Source organism: Cyprinodon tularosa, unplaced genomic scaffold, assembly GCF_016077235.1.
Source record: "Cyprinodon tularosa strain WSP-4 unplaced genomic scaffold, ASM1607723v1 ctg595, whole genome shotgun sequence".
In the NCBI taxonomy this organism is placed as follows: domain Eukaryota; kingdom Metazoa; phylum Chordata; class Actinopteri; order Cyprinodontiformes; family Cyprinodontidae; genus Cyprinodon; species Cyprinodon tularosa.
This window is the reverse complement of record NW_024039335.1, coordinates 42320-55644: the sequence shown is the minus strand read 5'-3', so window position 1 is coordinate 55644 and position 13325 is coordinate 42320. Positions and strand designations below refer to the sequence as shown.

The following is a 13325-nucleotide window of genomic DNA, read 5'->3' as shown; positions in this document are numbered from 1 at the left end:
GATGAACTGGACAGCAGCGTCGTATCTCCATCTGTCAGAGACAATCTGGTTGACGACTAAAACTAAAATAGTTCTTGTTCTAAAACTTAAAAAAGTCCTCTGGGTCAGATGTTTAGATCAGGTTCTAGAGCGGTTCTGCGAAAACCAGGTAAAGTCAGCGTCTCCTTTCCTCTGCAGCCTCATGTAGTCTGTGGAGAGCAGCTGGTCCACAGCCCCTACATGCAGTGTTTGGCCTCGCTGGCCGTGGGCCTCCATCTGGACCAGCTGCTGTGCCGCCCCCCCGTCCCGCCTCACCTCCGGCGCTGTCCCCCAGAATCCGGTACTGCTGTCTGGACCGCCAGCGAATGGTCCTGGCTGGATGGCTTCTCCACCACTATCAAGGCGGCCGAGGCCCTCGCCCGTCGAGCCACGTTCCCCGACTCCTTCTGCGTTCCCGACCTGGAGCCGGTTCCCAAGGAGGATATGGTTCTGGTGATGGTGAGAGGCGACCCGATCGGCAGCCTGCGATCCGATGGTCCGCCCAACAGCTCACCTTAATGATCTGTCTGTTTCCAGGACAACGGGAAATGGGCGTCTGGGATGGACGAGCAGATCATGTCCTGGGCCACGACCAGACCTGAGGTGAGTGCGGGCCCAGCGCCGTGACCCCCGTCCTCTGAGGGAGGGTCTGCTTCATCCGTACCTGGTTCTGTCTATTTCTAGGACTGGCACCTGGGGGGGAAATGTGACGTCTTCCTTTGGGGAGCAGGTCGGCACGGCCAGCTGGCCGAGGCCGGCAGAAACCTCCTGGTTCCGACCACTGCCCCGTCGTTCTCACAGGCCCAGCAGGTTCTGGAAAAGCCATCTCCACATCGTGGTGTTGGATTCTGTCCCCCGCTGACTTGTCCTTCTCTCACAGGTGGTGTGTGGCCAAAATTGCACCTTTGTGATTCAGCCCAACGGGTCGGTTCTGGCCTGCGGAGAGGGCAGCTACGGCCGCCTGGGTCAGGGGAACTCTGACGACCTGCACGTCCTGACCATCATCTCTGCCCTCCAAGGTGAGCGCCCCAGCATGGTCCAGTCCGAACGCCGGTCTGGTCGTTAGCGGGGGTCTCTGAGTCTGAATGTCGTTGTCTGTCTCCAGGGTTCGTGGTGACCCAGCTGGTGACGTCATGTGGCAGCGACGGCCACTCGATGGCGCTGACAGAGAGTGGCGAGGTCTTCAGCTGGGGGGACGGAGACTATGGCAAGCTTGGCCATGGGAACAGCGACCGGCAGCGCCGCCCGCGGCAAATCGAGGCGTTGCAGGGGGAGGAGGTGGTTCAGGTTGGTCCGTCTGCAGGAGCGGGGTGGACTTTTGCCCAAGCCTGGTTCTAAGCTTCTCCCTGGTTCTGCAGATGTCCTGTGGGTTCAAACACTCGGCCGTGGTGACTGCCGATGGGAAGCTGTTCACCTTTGGGAACGGCGACTACGGCCGCTTGGGGCTGGGAAACACGTCCAACAAGAAGCTTCCGGAGAAGGTGGCGGCTCTGGACGGGTACCAGGTTGGACAGGTGAGCATCCGCCGAACAGCTGGTACCAGTTCTGACAGACCGAGGAGGTTCTGAGCTCAGACCGGTTCTCCTCAGGTGGCCTGCGGTCTAAACCATACGTTGGTGGTCTCTGCTGACGGGGCAATGGTTTGGGCCTTCGGTGACGGCGACTACGGCAAACTGGGACTGGGGAATTCCACGGCCAAGTCTTCTCCTCAGGTCAGGTCCGGCAGAACAGAAGAAGAAGAACCCGAGGGGACCAGAACAGGTTTGACCCGAGTGTGATTGATGTCTCTGCAGAAGGTGGAGGTTCTGTGTGGCGTCGGGATCAAGAAGGTGGCCTGTGGAACCCAGTTTTCCGTGGCGCTGACCAAAGATGGCAAAGTTTTCACCTTCGGCCAAGGTACCCTGGAGTTGTGGTCCTAGAAGTAGAACCCAGCTGAACTAACAGAATGACCCCCCCCTTCTATCGCCGCCGCTCTGAGTCCAGTGTTGTTCATGTTCCGTCTTCCTCTCTTTAAAGACCGCCTCATCGGGTTGCCAGAAGGCCGAGCTCGGAACCACAACCGACCCCAGCAGGTGCCGGCGCTGTCAGGGATCCACATCCAGCATGTGGCGGTCGGAGCCGAACACACACTGGTTCTGTCGTCCGGCGGAGACGTTTACGCCTGGGGCAGCAACTCCGAGGGACAGGTAACCATGAGACGGCCCCCAGGGTCCAGAGTCCTGACCAGATTTCTCAGCTTTTGATCCGTGGAACTGGTTCTGCTTGCAGCTGGGTCTGGGCCACACCAACCACGTCAGAGAACCAACGCTGGTGACAGCGCTGCAGGGAAAGAACATCAACCAAATCTCTGCTGGACGCTGTCATAGCGCCGCCTGGACAGCTCCCTGCGTGCCGCCGCGGGCGCCAGGTTTGTACCACGCCGTCCTTGTCTGGAGCGCTGATCTGGTTCATCGAAGGGTTCAACTCAGGATCATGGTCACCTCTCCAGAATGTTCCTGTTGCTCCTTCAGGAATCGGGATGGTCCTGAACCTCTTGATCAGCACCTCTAAATGGCTGCTTTTTCATTTCCAATGATTGAAACACATTTCTGAACCAGTTTCTTGAGTTAAAGTCTACAGCGGTTCTGCTGTGACCCGTACAGGTTCAGAATAGAAAAGAACCAAACTTCCTCCTCTTCTTCAGGGTCGTCGGTTCCGCTCCAGCTGGGGCTGCCGCTGGCGGTGCCCCCTCAGTACAGCGGGCTGAAGGAGGTGAGCATGGAGGCGGTCCGCGCCCGGCTCCGCCTCCTCTACCACTTCTCGGACCTCATGTACTCATCATGGAGGCTGCTGAACCTCAGCCCCAACTACCAGGTGAGACGGAACCTCCTAGAACCCAGAGACCCGGCCCTGGTTCTGTCACTGTTTTCCCTGACTGCTTATCCGTGTTCTGCAGAGCTGCACCTCCCACTACAACGCCGGGACCTGGGGAATCGTCCAGGGCCAGCTGAGGCCCCTGTTGGCCCCCCGGGTCTACACCCTGCCCATGGTCCGCTCCATCGGTAAGACCATGGTCCAGGGGAAGAACTACGGACCCCAGATCACCGTCAAACGGATCTCTACTCGGTCAGTGACCCGCCTTCTCTTTGGACCATAGTTGAGGTTCTGAAGCTGAAGGTTCTCTGGTTCTGCTCTCTCTGGTTCCGCAGTGGCCGTAAATGTAAGCCCATCTTCGTCCAGATCGCACGGCAGGTGGTGAAGCTGAACGCCTCGGACCTGCGGCTGCCATCCCGGGCCTGGAAGGTGAAGCTGGTGGGGGAGGGGGCGGACGACGCGGGGGGCGTGTTTGACGACACCATCACAGAGATGTGTCAGGTACCGCTGCTTCTGAGCTCCTTTCAGTCTCATTCCGGGACTCTGCGGCCCACTGATGGCAGCCATGTGTTGCAGGAGCTGGAGACGGGCGTGGTGGACCTGCTGATCCCATCGCCTAACGCCACCGCAGAGGTCGGCTACAACAGAGACAGGTGAGCAGAGGAGCCGACCTGGTTCTTGATAATCCCGCTGTGAGCGGACTCAACGCCGTCCTCTGGTCTGCCTCAGGTTCCTGTTCAACCCGTCCGCCTGCCTGGAGGAGCACATGCTCCAGTTCAAGTTTCTGGGCATCCTGATGGGCGTGGCCATCAGAACCAAGAAGCCTCTAGACCTGCACCTGGCGCCGCTGGTCTGGAAGCAGCTGTGCTGCATCCCGCTGCAGCTGGAGGACCTGGAGGAAGTGGACCTGCTCTACGTCCAGACGCTGAAGAGCATCCTTCACATTGAAGACAGCGGCATCACCGAGGACAGCTTCCACGAGGTGGGCCCGCTTAGAGCAGGTTCTGAGTCCAGTAGAACCCGGCCTCTCAGAGCTACAGCGACCCGCTTAGATCAGGTTCTGGGTCCAGTAGAACCCGGCCTCTCAGGGCTACAGTGACCCACTTAGACCAGATTCTGGGTCCAGTAGAACCCGGCCTCTCAGGGCTACAGCGACCCACTTAGAGCAGGTTCTGGGTCCCAGTAGAACCCGGCCTCTCAGGGCTACAGCGACCCACTTAGAGCAGGTTCTGGGTCCCAGTAGAACCCGGCCTCTCAGGGCTACAGCGACCCACTTAGAGCAGGTTCTGGGTCCCAGTAGAACCCGGCCTCTCAGGGCTACAGCGACCCACTTAGAGCAGGTTCTGGGTCCCAGTAGAACCCGGCCTCTCAGGGCTACAGCGACCCACTTAGAGCAGGTTCTGGGTCCAGTAGAACCTGACCTCTCAGGGCTACAGCGACCCACTTAGACCAGATTCTGGGTCCAGTACAACCCGGCCTCTCAGGGCTACAGCGACCCACTTAGAGCAGGTTCTGGGTCCAGTAGAACCCGGCCTCTCAGGGCTACAGCGACCCACTTAGACCAGATTCTGGGTCCAGTAGAACCCGGCCTCTCAGGGCTACAGCGACCCACTTAGAGCAGGTTCTGGGTCCAGTAGAACCTGACCTCTCAGGGCTACAGCGACCCACTTAGACCAGGTTCTGGGTCCAGTAGAACCCGGCCTCTCAGGGCTACAGCGACCCACTTAGAGCAGGTTCTGGGTCCCAGTAGAACCCGGCCTCTCAGGGCTACAGCGACCCACTTAGAGCAGGTTCTGGGTCCAGTAGAACCCGGCCTCTCAGGGCTACAGCGACCCGCTTAGATCAGGTTCTGGGTCCAGTAGAACCGGTTCTGGGTCCAGTAGAACCCGGCCTCTCAGGGCTACAGCGACCCACTTAGACCAGGTTCTGGGTCCAGTAGAACCCGGCCTCTCAGGGCAACAGCGACCCACTTAGACCAGGTTCTGGGTCCAGTAGAACCCGGCCTCTCAGGGCTACAGCGACCCGCTTAGAGCAGGTTCTGGGTCCCAGTAGAACCCGGCCTCTCAGGGCTACAGCGACCCACTTAGAGCAAGTTCTGGGTCCCAGTAGAACCCGGCCTCTCAGGGCTACAGCGACCCACTTAGAGCAGGTTCTGGGTCCAGTAGAACCTGACCTCTCAGGGCTACAGCGACCCACTTAGACCAGATTCTGGGTCCAGTAGAACCCGGCCTCTCAGGGCAACAGCGACCCACTTAGACCAGGTTCTGGGTCCAGTAGAACCCGGCCTCTCAGGGCTACAGCGACCCACTTAGAGCAGGTTCTGGGTCCAGTAGAACCCGGCCTCTCAGGGCTACAGCGACCCACTTAGAGCAGGTTCTGGGTCCAGTAGAACCCGGCCTCTCAGGGCTACAGCGACCCACTTAGACCAGGTTCTGGGTCCAGTAGAACCCGGCCTCTCAGGGCAACAGCGACCCACTTAGACCAGGTTCTGGGTCCAGTAGAACCCGGCCTCTCAGGGCTACAGCGACCCGCTTAGATCAGGTTCTGGGTCCAGTAGAACCTGGCCTCTCAGGGCTACAGCGACCCGCTTAGACCAGGTTCTGGGTCCAGTAGAACCCGGCCTCTCAGGGCTACAGCGACCCACTTAGACCAGGTTCTGGGTCCAGTAGAACCCGGCCTCTCAGAGCTACAGCGACCCGCTTAGATCAGGTTCTGGGTCCAGTAGAACCCGGCCTCTCAGGGCTACAGTGACCCGCTTAGACCAGATTCTGGGTCCAGTAGAACCCGGCCTCTCAGGGCTACAGTGACCCACTTAGACCAGGTTTTGGGTCCAGTAGAACCCGGCCTCTCAGGGCTACAGCGACCCACTTAGACCAGGTTCTGGGTCCATTAGAACCCGGCCTCTCAGGGCTACAGCGACCCACTTAGAGCAGGTTCTGGGTCCCAGTAGAACCCGGCCTCTCAGGGCTACAGCGACCCACTTAGAGCAGGTTCTGGGTCCCAGTAGAACCCGGCCTCTCAGGGCTACAGCGACCCACTAAGAGCAGGTTCTGGGTCCAGTAGAACCTGGCCTCTCAGGGCTACAGCGACCCATTTAGACCAGATTCTGGGTCCAGTAGAACCTGGCCTCTCAGGGCTACAGCGACCCAGTTAGAGCAGGTTCTGGGTCCAGTAGAACCTGGCCTCTCAGGGCTACAGCGACCCACTTAGAGCAGGTTCTGGGTCCAGTAGAACCCGGCCTCTCAGGGCTACAGCGACCCACTTAGAGCAGGTTCTGGGTCCAGTAGAACCTGGCCTCTCAGGGCTACAGCGACCCACTTAGACCAGGTTCTGGGTCCAGTAGAACCCGGCCTCTCAGGGCTACAGCGACCCACTTAGACCAGGTTCTGGGTCCAGTAGAACCCGGCCTCTCAGGGCTACAGCGACCCACTTAGATCAGGTTCTGGGTCCAGTAGAACCTGGCCTCTCAGGGCTACAGCGACCCACTTAGAGCAGGTTCTGGGTCCAGTAGAACCCGGCCTCTCAGGGCTACAGCGACCCACTTAGACCAGGTTCTGGGTCCAGTAGAACCCGGCCTCTCAGGGCTACAGCGACCCACTTAGACCAGGTTCTGGGTCCAGTAGAACCCGGCCTCTCAGGGCTACAGCGACCCACTTAGAGCAGGTTCTGGGTCCAGTAGAACCTGGCCTCTCAGTGCTACAGCGACCCACTTAGACCAGGTTGTGGGTCCATTAGAACCCGGCCTCTCAGGGCTACAGCGACCCACTTAGACCAGGTTCTGGGTCCATTAGAACCTGGCCTCTCAGGGCTACAGCGACCCACTTAGAGTAGGTTCTGGGTCCAGTAGAACCCGGCCTCTCAGGGCTACAGCGACCCACTTAGAGCAGGTTCTGGGTCCAGTAGAACCTGGCCTCTCAGGGCTACAGCGACCCCCTTAGAGCAGGTTCTGGGTCCAGTAGAACCTGGCCTCTCAGGGCTACAGCGACCCGCTTAGAGCAGGTTCTGGGTCCCAGTAGAAGCTGACCTCTCAGGGCTACAGCGACCCACTTAGACCAGGTTCTGGGTCCAGTAGAACCCGGCCTCTCAGGGCTACAGCGACCCACTTAGAGCAGGTTCTGGGTCCATTAGAACCTGGCCTCTCAGGGCTACAGCGACCCGCTTAGAGCAGGTTCTGGGTCCCAGTAGAACCTGACCTCTCAGGGCTACAGCGACCCACTTAGACCAGGTTCTGGGTCCAGTAGAACCCGGCCTCTCAGGGCTACAGCGACCCACTTAGAGCAGGTTCTGGGTCCATTAGAACCTGGCCTCTCAGGGCTACAGCGACCCACTTAGAGCAGGTTCTGGGTCCAGTAGAACCTGGCCTCTCAGGGCTACAGCGACCCACTTAGACCAGGTTCTGGGTCCAGTAGAACCCGGCCTCTCAGGGCTACAGCGACCCACTTAGAGCAGGTTCTGGGTCCATTAGAACCCGGCCTCTCAGGGCTACAGCGACCCACTTAGAGCAGGTTCTGGGTCCAGTAGAACCCGGCCTCTCAGGGCTACAGCGACCCGCTTAGATCAGGTTCTGGGTCCAGTAGAACCGGTTCTGGGTCCAGTAGAACCCGGCCTCTCAGGGCTACAGCGACCCACTTAGACCAGGTTCTGGGTCCAGTAGAACCCGGCCTCTCAGGGCTACAGCGACCCACTTAGACCAGGTTCTGGGTCCAGTAGAACCCGGCCTCTCAGGGCTGCAGCGACCCACTTAGACCAGGTTCTGGGTCCAGTAGAACCCGGCCTCTCAGGGCTACAGCGACCCACTTAGACCAGGTTCTGGGTCCATTAGAACCTGGCCTCTCAGGGCTACAGCGACCCACTTAGAGTAGGTTCTGGGTCCAGTAGAACCCGGCCTCTCAGGGCTACAGCGACCCACTTAGAGCAGGTTCTGGGTCCAGTAGAACCTGGCCTCTCAGGGCTACAGCGACCCACTTAGAGCAGGTTCTGGGTCCAGTAGAACCCGGCTTCTCAGGGCTACAGCGACCCGCTTAGATCAGGTTCTGGGTCCAGTAGAACCGGTTCTGGGTCCAGTAGAACCCGGCCTCTCAGGGCTACAGCGACCCACTTAGATCAGGTTCTGGGTCCAGTAGAACCCGGCCTCTCAGGGCTACAGCGACCCGCTTAGAGCAGGTTCTGGGTCCCAGTAGAACCCGGCCTCTCAGGGCTACAGCGACCCACTTAGACCAGGTTCTGGGTCCATTAGAACCTGGCCTCTCAGGGCTACAGCGACCCACTTAGAGCAGGTTCTGGGTCCAGTAGAACCCGGCCTCTCAGGGCTACAGCGACCCACTTAGAGCAGGTTCTGGGTCCAGTAGAACCCGGCCTCTCAGGGCTTCAGCGACCCGCTTAGAGCAGGTTCTGGGTCCAGTAGAACCCGGCCTCTCAGGGCTTCAGCGACCGACTTAGAGCAGGTTCTGGGTCCAGTAGAACCTGGCCTCTCAGTGCTACAGCGACCCGCTTAGAGCAGGTTCTGGGTCCCAGTAGAACCTGACCTCTCAGGGCTACAGCGACCCACTTAGAGCAGGTTCTGGGTCCCAGTAGAACCCGGCCTCTCAGGGCTACAGGACCCACTTAGAGCAGGTTCTGGGTCCCAGTAGAACCCGGCCTCTCAGGGCTACAGCGACCCACTTAGAGCAGGTTCTGGGTCCAGTAGAACCTGGCCTCTCAGGGCTACAGCGACCCGCTTAGAGCAGGTTCTGGGTCCCAGTAGAACCTGACCTCTCAGGGCTACAGCGACCCACTTAGAGCAGGTTCTGGGTCCAGTAGAACCTGGCCTCTCAGGGCTACAGCGACCCACTTAGACCAGGTTCTGGGTCCCATTAGAACCCGGCCTCTCAGGGCTACAGTGACCTACTTAGAGCAGGTTCTGGGTCCAGTAGAACCTGGCCTCTCAGGGCTACAGCGACCCACTTAGACCAGGTTCTGGGTCCCAGTAGAACCTGGCCTCTCAGGGCTACAGCGACCCACTTAGAGCAGGTTCTGGGTCCAGTAGAACCTGGCCTCTCAGGGCTACAGTGACCCACTTAGAGCAGGTTCTGGGTCCAGTAGAACCTGGCCTCTCAGGGCTACAGCGACCCACTTAGAGCAGGTTCTGGGTCCCAGTAGAACCCGGCCTCTCAGGGCTACAGCGACCCACTTAGACCAGGTTCTGGGTCCATTAGAACCCGGCCTCTCAGGGCTACAGCGACCCACTTAGACCAGGTTCTGGGTCCATTAGAACCTGGCCTCTCAGGGCTACAGCGACCCACTTAGAGCAGGTTCTGGGTCCAGTAGAACCCGGCCTCTCAGGGCTACAGCGACCCACTTAGAGTAGGTTCTGGGTCCAGTAGAACGAAAGTTACAACCGTAACTACGGTTCTATGAATCCCGGATGACCGCCAGAGGCGGTGCTTCAAGCACTGAATGATCATTCTTGCGCATGCGCAGGTCGAGTATTAATGACAACAAAGTCAGCTGTGACCTGCCGGGGACCCACGTGACTCTATACGTGATAGAGGGCACCCGGCAATCAATCCCTCAATCTTCTCGCGAAAGCAGAGATTCCGAGGGACCAAGCACTCTGGCGGTCATCCGGGATTCATAGAACCGTAGTTACGGTAGTAACTTTCGTTCTATTTCATCCCTACTGACCGCCAGAGGCGGTGCTTCAAGCACTGGATGACTCATATCAACAAGGTCACGAGGAATCAGCAACATTCAAGGAACAACGACTACACCACCCACCTAATGTGATGTAGAGGCATGCTGCTCGAGGATTCCCTGAAGCGGATGGGGCGCAGCCACATTCACGCTGTAGAACCGAGTAAAGGTACTAGGTGACTTCCAGGAGGCCGCACGACATATAACATCCAATGGCACCCCAGTCATAGCAGCAAACGATGTCGACATGCCCCTTGTAGAGTGGCATTTCACTCCCGCCGGCAGTGGCCGGTCCTGCAAGGCATAAGCCTTGGAGATCAAATCCACAACCCAGTGTGCAAGTCGCTGCTTAGAAAGTGCCTGACCTTTCCGTGAGCCAGCGTAGCAAACAAAAAGGCTATTTGTCTTTCGGAAGGATGCCGTGGCATTGATGTATGTCTCAAGGGCACGGACAGGACACAGTGGTTCAGAGGGACTTCCGGAGTCAAACCGGGCAAGATGGAGAGGCTGGGTGCTGCCTGCTGGCAGTGATACCTTAGGAATAAATGCTACATCAGCCCACAGTGTAACGCCTGAGCCATCAGGATTCCACCGGCAGCAGGGTTCGGCTATCGAGAGAGCCTGTAACTCCCCTACACGTTTTGCGGAAACCATAGCTAAAAGGAACGCAGTCTTCAGTGAGAGCCATTTGAGGTCCGCCGACGCCAGGGGCTCAAATGGGAGGGACCGAAGAGCCTCAAGCACAAGAGAAAGGTCCCACGCCGGTGCCACAGGGCGGTTGGGTGGGTGCAAACGCCGAGCACCTCTTAAAAACAGTACAACATCCTTGTCTCGGCCCACAGAACAACCATTCAGCCCAACATGCCAACAGGAAATGGCAGCCACATACACCTTTAAGGTAGATGGGGACCGTCCTTGATCCAGCAATGCCTGCAGGAAGGTCAGTATGTCAGAAACTGAGCACTGCACCGGGTCCTGCCCTCTATCACGGCACCAGGTCGCAAAGACCGTCCACTTGTTAGCATAGACAGCTCGCGTGGACGGCGCCCATGCATTAGCCATTGTATGCCCTATGGACCCAGTGTATCTTGAGAAGGTGGACCCCGGCCTTGAAGGGGCCAAATCCAGAGCTGGAGCCGGTCCGGTTCGGGGTGCAAGATCTGACCCCCCATCTGGGAAAGAAGGTCTCTCCTGGAGGGGAGACGCATTGGCGAGCCGGAGCTGAGCTCGCACAGTAGAGGAAACCAAGTCCTCGCTGGCCAGTAGGGGGCCACCAGCAGGACCCTGTGCCCCTCCTGACGTACCCTGAGGAGAGTCTGAAAAAGTAGGCTGAATGGCGGAAAGGCATAAAGGAGGGTCCTGGGCCAGTCGTGTGCCAGAGCATCGTGGCCCAGAGGGCTGCTGTTGTCCAACGAGAACCAAAGGGGACAGTGAAATGCGTCCCTTGAGGCAAAGAGGTCCACGTCCGCCCTGCCAAAGACCTTCCAGATGCACTCCACCACCTCTTGGTGAAGCTTCCACTCCCCTGGAAGCGGCTTCTGACGGGATAGAAAATCTGCTGGCACGTTCTCCGGCCCTGGGATGTAGGCTGCTCTGAGGCTGGCTATGCGTGGAGCTGCCCAGGTCAGAAGCCGTTGACTCAAGCACAACAGTTTCCTTGACCTCGTGCCCCCCTGGTGGTTGATGTGAAAGACCACTGTGGTGTTGTCTGACCTCACCAGCACGTGCTTCCCCCGCAAGCCTGGAAGAAAGCTCTGAAGAGCCAGAAGCACAGCCTGTAACTCCAGGACATTGATGTGTTCCCTGCCCTGCCGCTGGGACCATGTCCCCTGTGCCATTTGACCCCGCCAGGTTGCACCCCAGCCCGTGGAGGATGCATCTGTAAACACAACTTCCAGACGACACGGGAGGGAACCGAGCGGGACCCCTGTGGTCATAAACAACCTCACCCTCCATTGGGACAGAGACTGAAGACACTGAGGCCCCACCCGAAGTCTTCGGAGACGATGAGTGTTCCGTGTGGGATCCAGATTCAAGCTGTTCAACCACATCTGGAGGGGCCGCAATGACAGCAGCCCCAAGGGCACTACGGCGGACGCAGCTGTAAGCATGCCCAAGAGTCGAAGATACCGCACAAGAGGCAGCGCCATGCCGCGCCTGAATTCCGGGAGCACGCTCAATATACTGTCCACCCGCTGGGGTGACGGGCAAGCAGTCATTGAGATGGAATCCATGGCAATGCCCAGGAAGACAGTCTCCTGTGAGGGGGTCAGACTGCTTTTCTCCATGTTCACCTGCAAGCCCAAGCATCCCACATGATGGAGCACTAACCGAGTATCTCGAACCGCCTGGTCCCACGTCGCGGCACAAATGAGCCAGTCGTCCAGATATGGGAGGATCCTCAATCCCTGTGCCTGCAGAGGAGAGAGGGCCGCTGCAACACATCGGGTGAACACCCTGGGGGACAGTGAAAGTCCGAACGGGAGGACCCTGAACTGGAAATGCCTCCCTTGAAAAGCAAAACGAAGAAACCGCCAATGGGGCGGAGCGATCGGAACGTGAAAATAAGCATCCCTGAGATCTATGGAAGTGAACCAATCGCCCGGGGAAATCGCCTGCAACACTTCCTTGGTGGTCAGCATATGAAAGGGCATGGCCTTCAAGTACACATTCAGGCCTCTGAGGTCCAAGACTGGACGCAGGCCCCCGGTCTTCTTCGGAACCAGAAAATACGTGGAATAAAAGCCCCCTGGATCCAGCAGGGGGTCCACAGGCACTATAGCACCCTTGGCCAGCAAGGTGCAGATTTCTTGGTTCAGTGCCTGTGCCTTCACCGGGTCGTGGATCACAGTCATCCTGACCCGGCCAGGGATAGGTGGCCGGCGGCGGAATTGAAGACGGTATCCCCGGGACAGGGTGGACAACACCCACAAGTCCGGGGTGTGGGCAGCCCAGAAGCTGAGCTGTCCCGGGGAAAAATAACCGACCGCCGGCCCTAAGGCATCATCTGCGGGTCCCCCGGCCCTTCGAAGGCCCGGGAGGACGCCGGCCAGACTGCGCGGCTCGAAAGGGATGAAAGGACCTCGTCCCAGCCTGGTCTCGAGCTCTGTTCCTCCGATCTAGAGCAGGTCCCCGGACCGATCTCTGACCTGGTAACAGACCCTGGGGCTCAGTGGGAGAAGGAGAAGGCACTAAGGACCTCCGTGAAGGACCCGCAGCTGCCCAGGTGCTTACTGGCTGGCGATCACGTCTGTGAAGCCCTGCCAGCTGTTGCCTCGTTCTAGAGGCCTGAGCCGTACGGTCCAAGGCGTCCAGTGCCGCTGAACCAAAAAGCTCCCCCGGGACCACAGGCAGGGCCCGGAGGGTCCTCCTACAAGGCTCAGTTAGTGGTGACTGCGCCAACCAGACCTGGCGGCGAGCATGAACCAGTGTGGAGAGTGTGCGTCCAAGTTCCCTCGTCATAAGAGCAAAGGCCTGCAGAGATGCATCAACCAGGCCTTGCGTGGCATGATCCAGCGGAACAGATTCCAAGGAGGAAGACAGGGCCAGCATAAGATGGGAGAGAGAGTTCCCAATCCGGCCCATGCGGGCCCCAGAGTCATAGGCCTTACAGAGAAGGTCGTCGGTAATACGGCACTGAGGACGCGGACAACGGGCATTGGGCCGCAAGGCCTCATCAGGCGGGATTATAAGAGAGGCAATGCCCGGTTCCACCGCTGGCATCTGCCCCAAGCCAACCTTGGGTGCCTCCTGCATAGCTGCCAGGACCCTGCCATCCGTCG

General features: G+C 58.9%; 1 protein-coding gene across 1 annotated transcript in view; it reads left to right on the top strand.

Annotated features, from left to right (window-relative positions):
* herc1 (HECT and RLD domain containing E3 ubiquitin protein ligase family member 1) overlaps positions 1–13325 on the top strand; it is an 85264-nt gene that overhangs the window by 65678 nt on the left and 6261 nt on the right. Inside the window, exons 62-76 of the mRNA XM_038306861.1 lie at positions 178–477; positions 556–621; positions 703–828; positions 899–1037; positions 1124–1305; positions 1377–1532; positions 1608–1730; positions 1812–1914; positions 2035–2204; positions 2287–2425; positions 2702–2871; positions 2954–3123; positions 3207–3372; positions 3448–3524; positions 3601–3853. Coding sequence (XP_038162789.1) covers positions 178–477; positions 556–621; positions 703–828; positions 899–1037; positions 1124–1305; positions 1377–1532; positions 1608–1730; positions 1812–1914; positions 2035–2204; positions 2287–2425; positions 2702–2871; positions 2954–3123; positions 3207–3372; positions 3448–3524; positions 3601–3853 — 2340 coding nt within the window. The remainder of the gene's footprint in view (positions 1–177; positions 478–555; positions 622–702; positions 829–898; positions 1038–1123; positions 1306–1376; positions 1533–1607; positions 1731–1811; positions 1915–2034; positions 2205–2286; positions 2426–2701; positions 2872–2953; positions 3124–3206; positions 3373–3447; positions 3525–3600; positions 3854–13325) is intronic.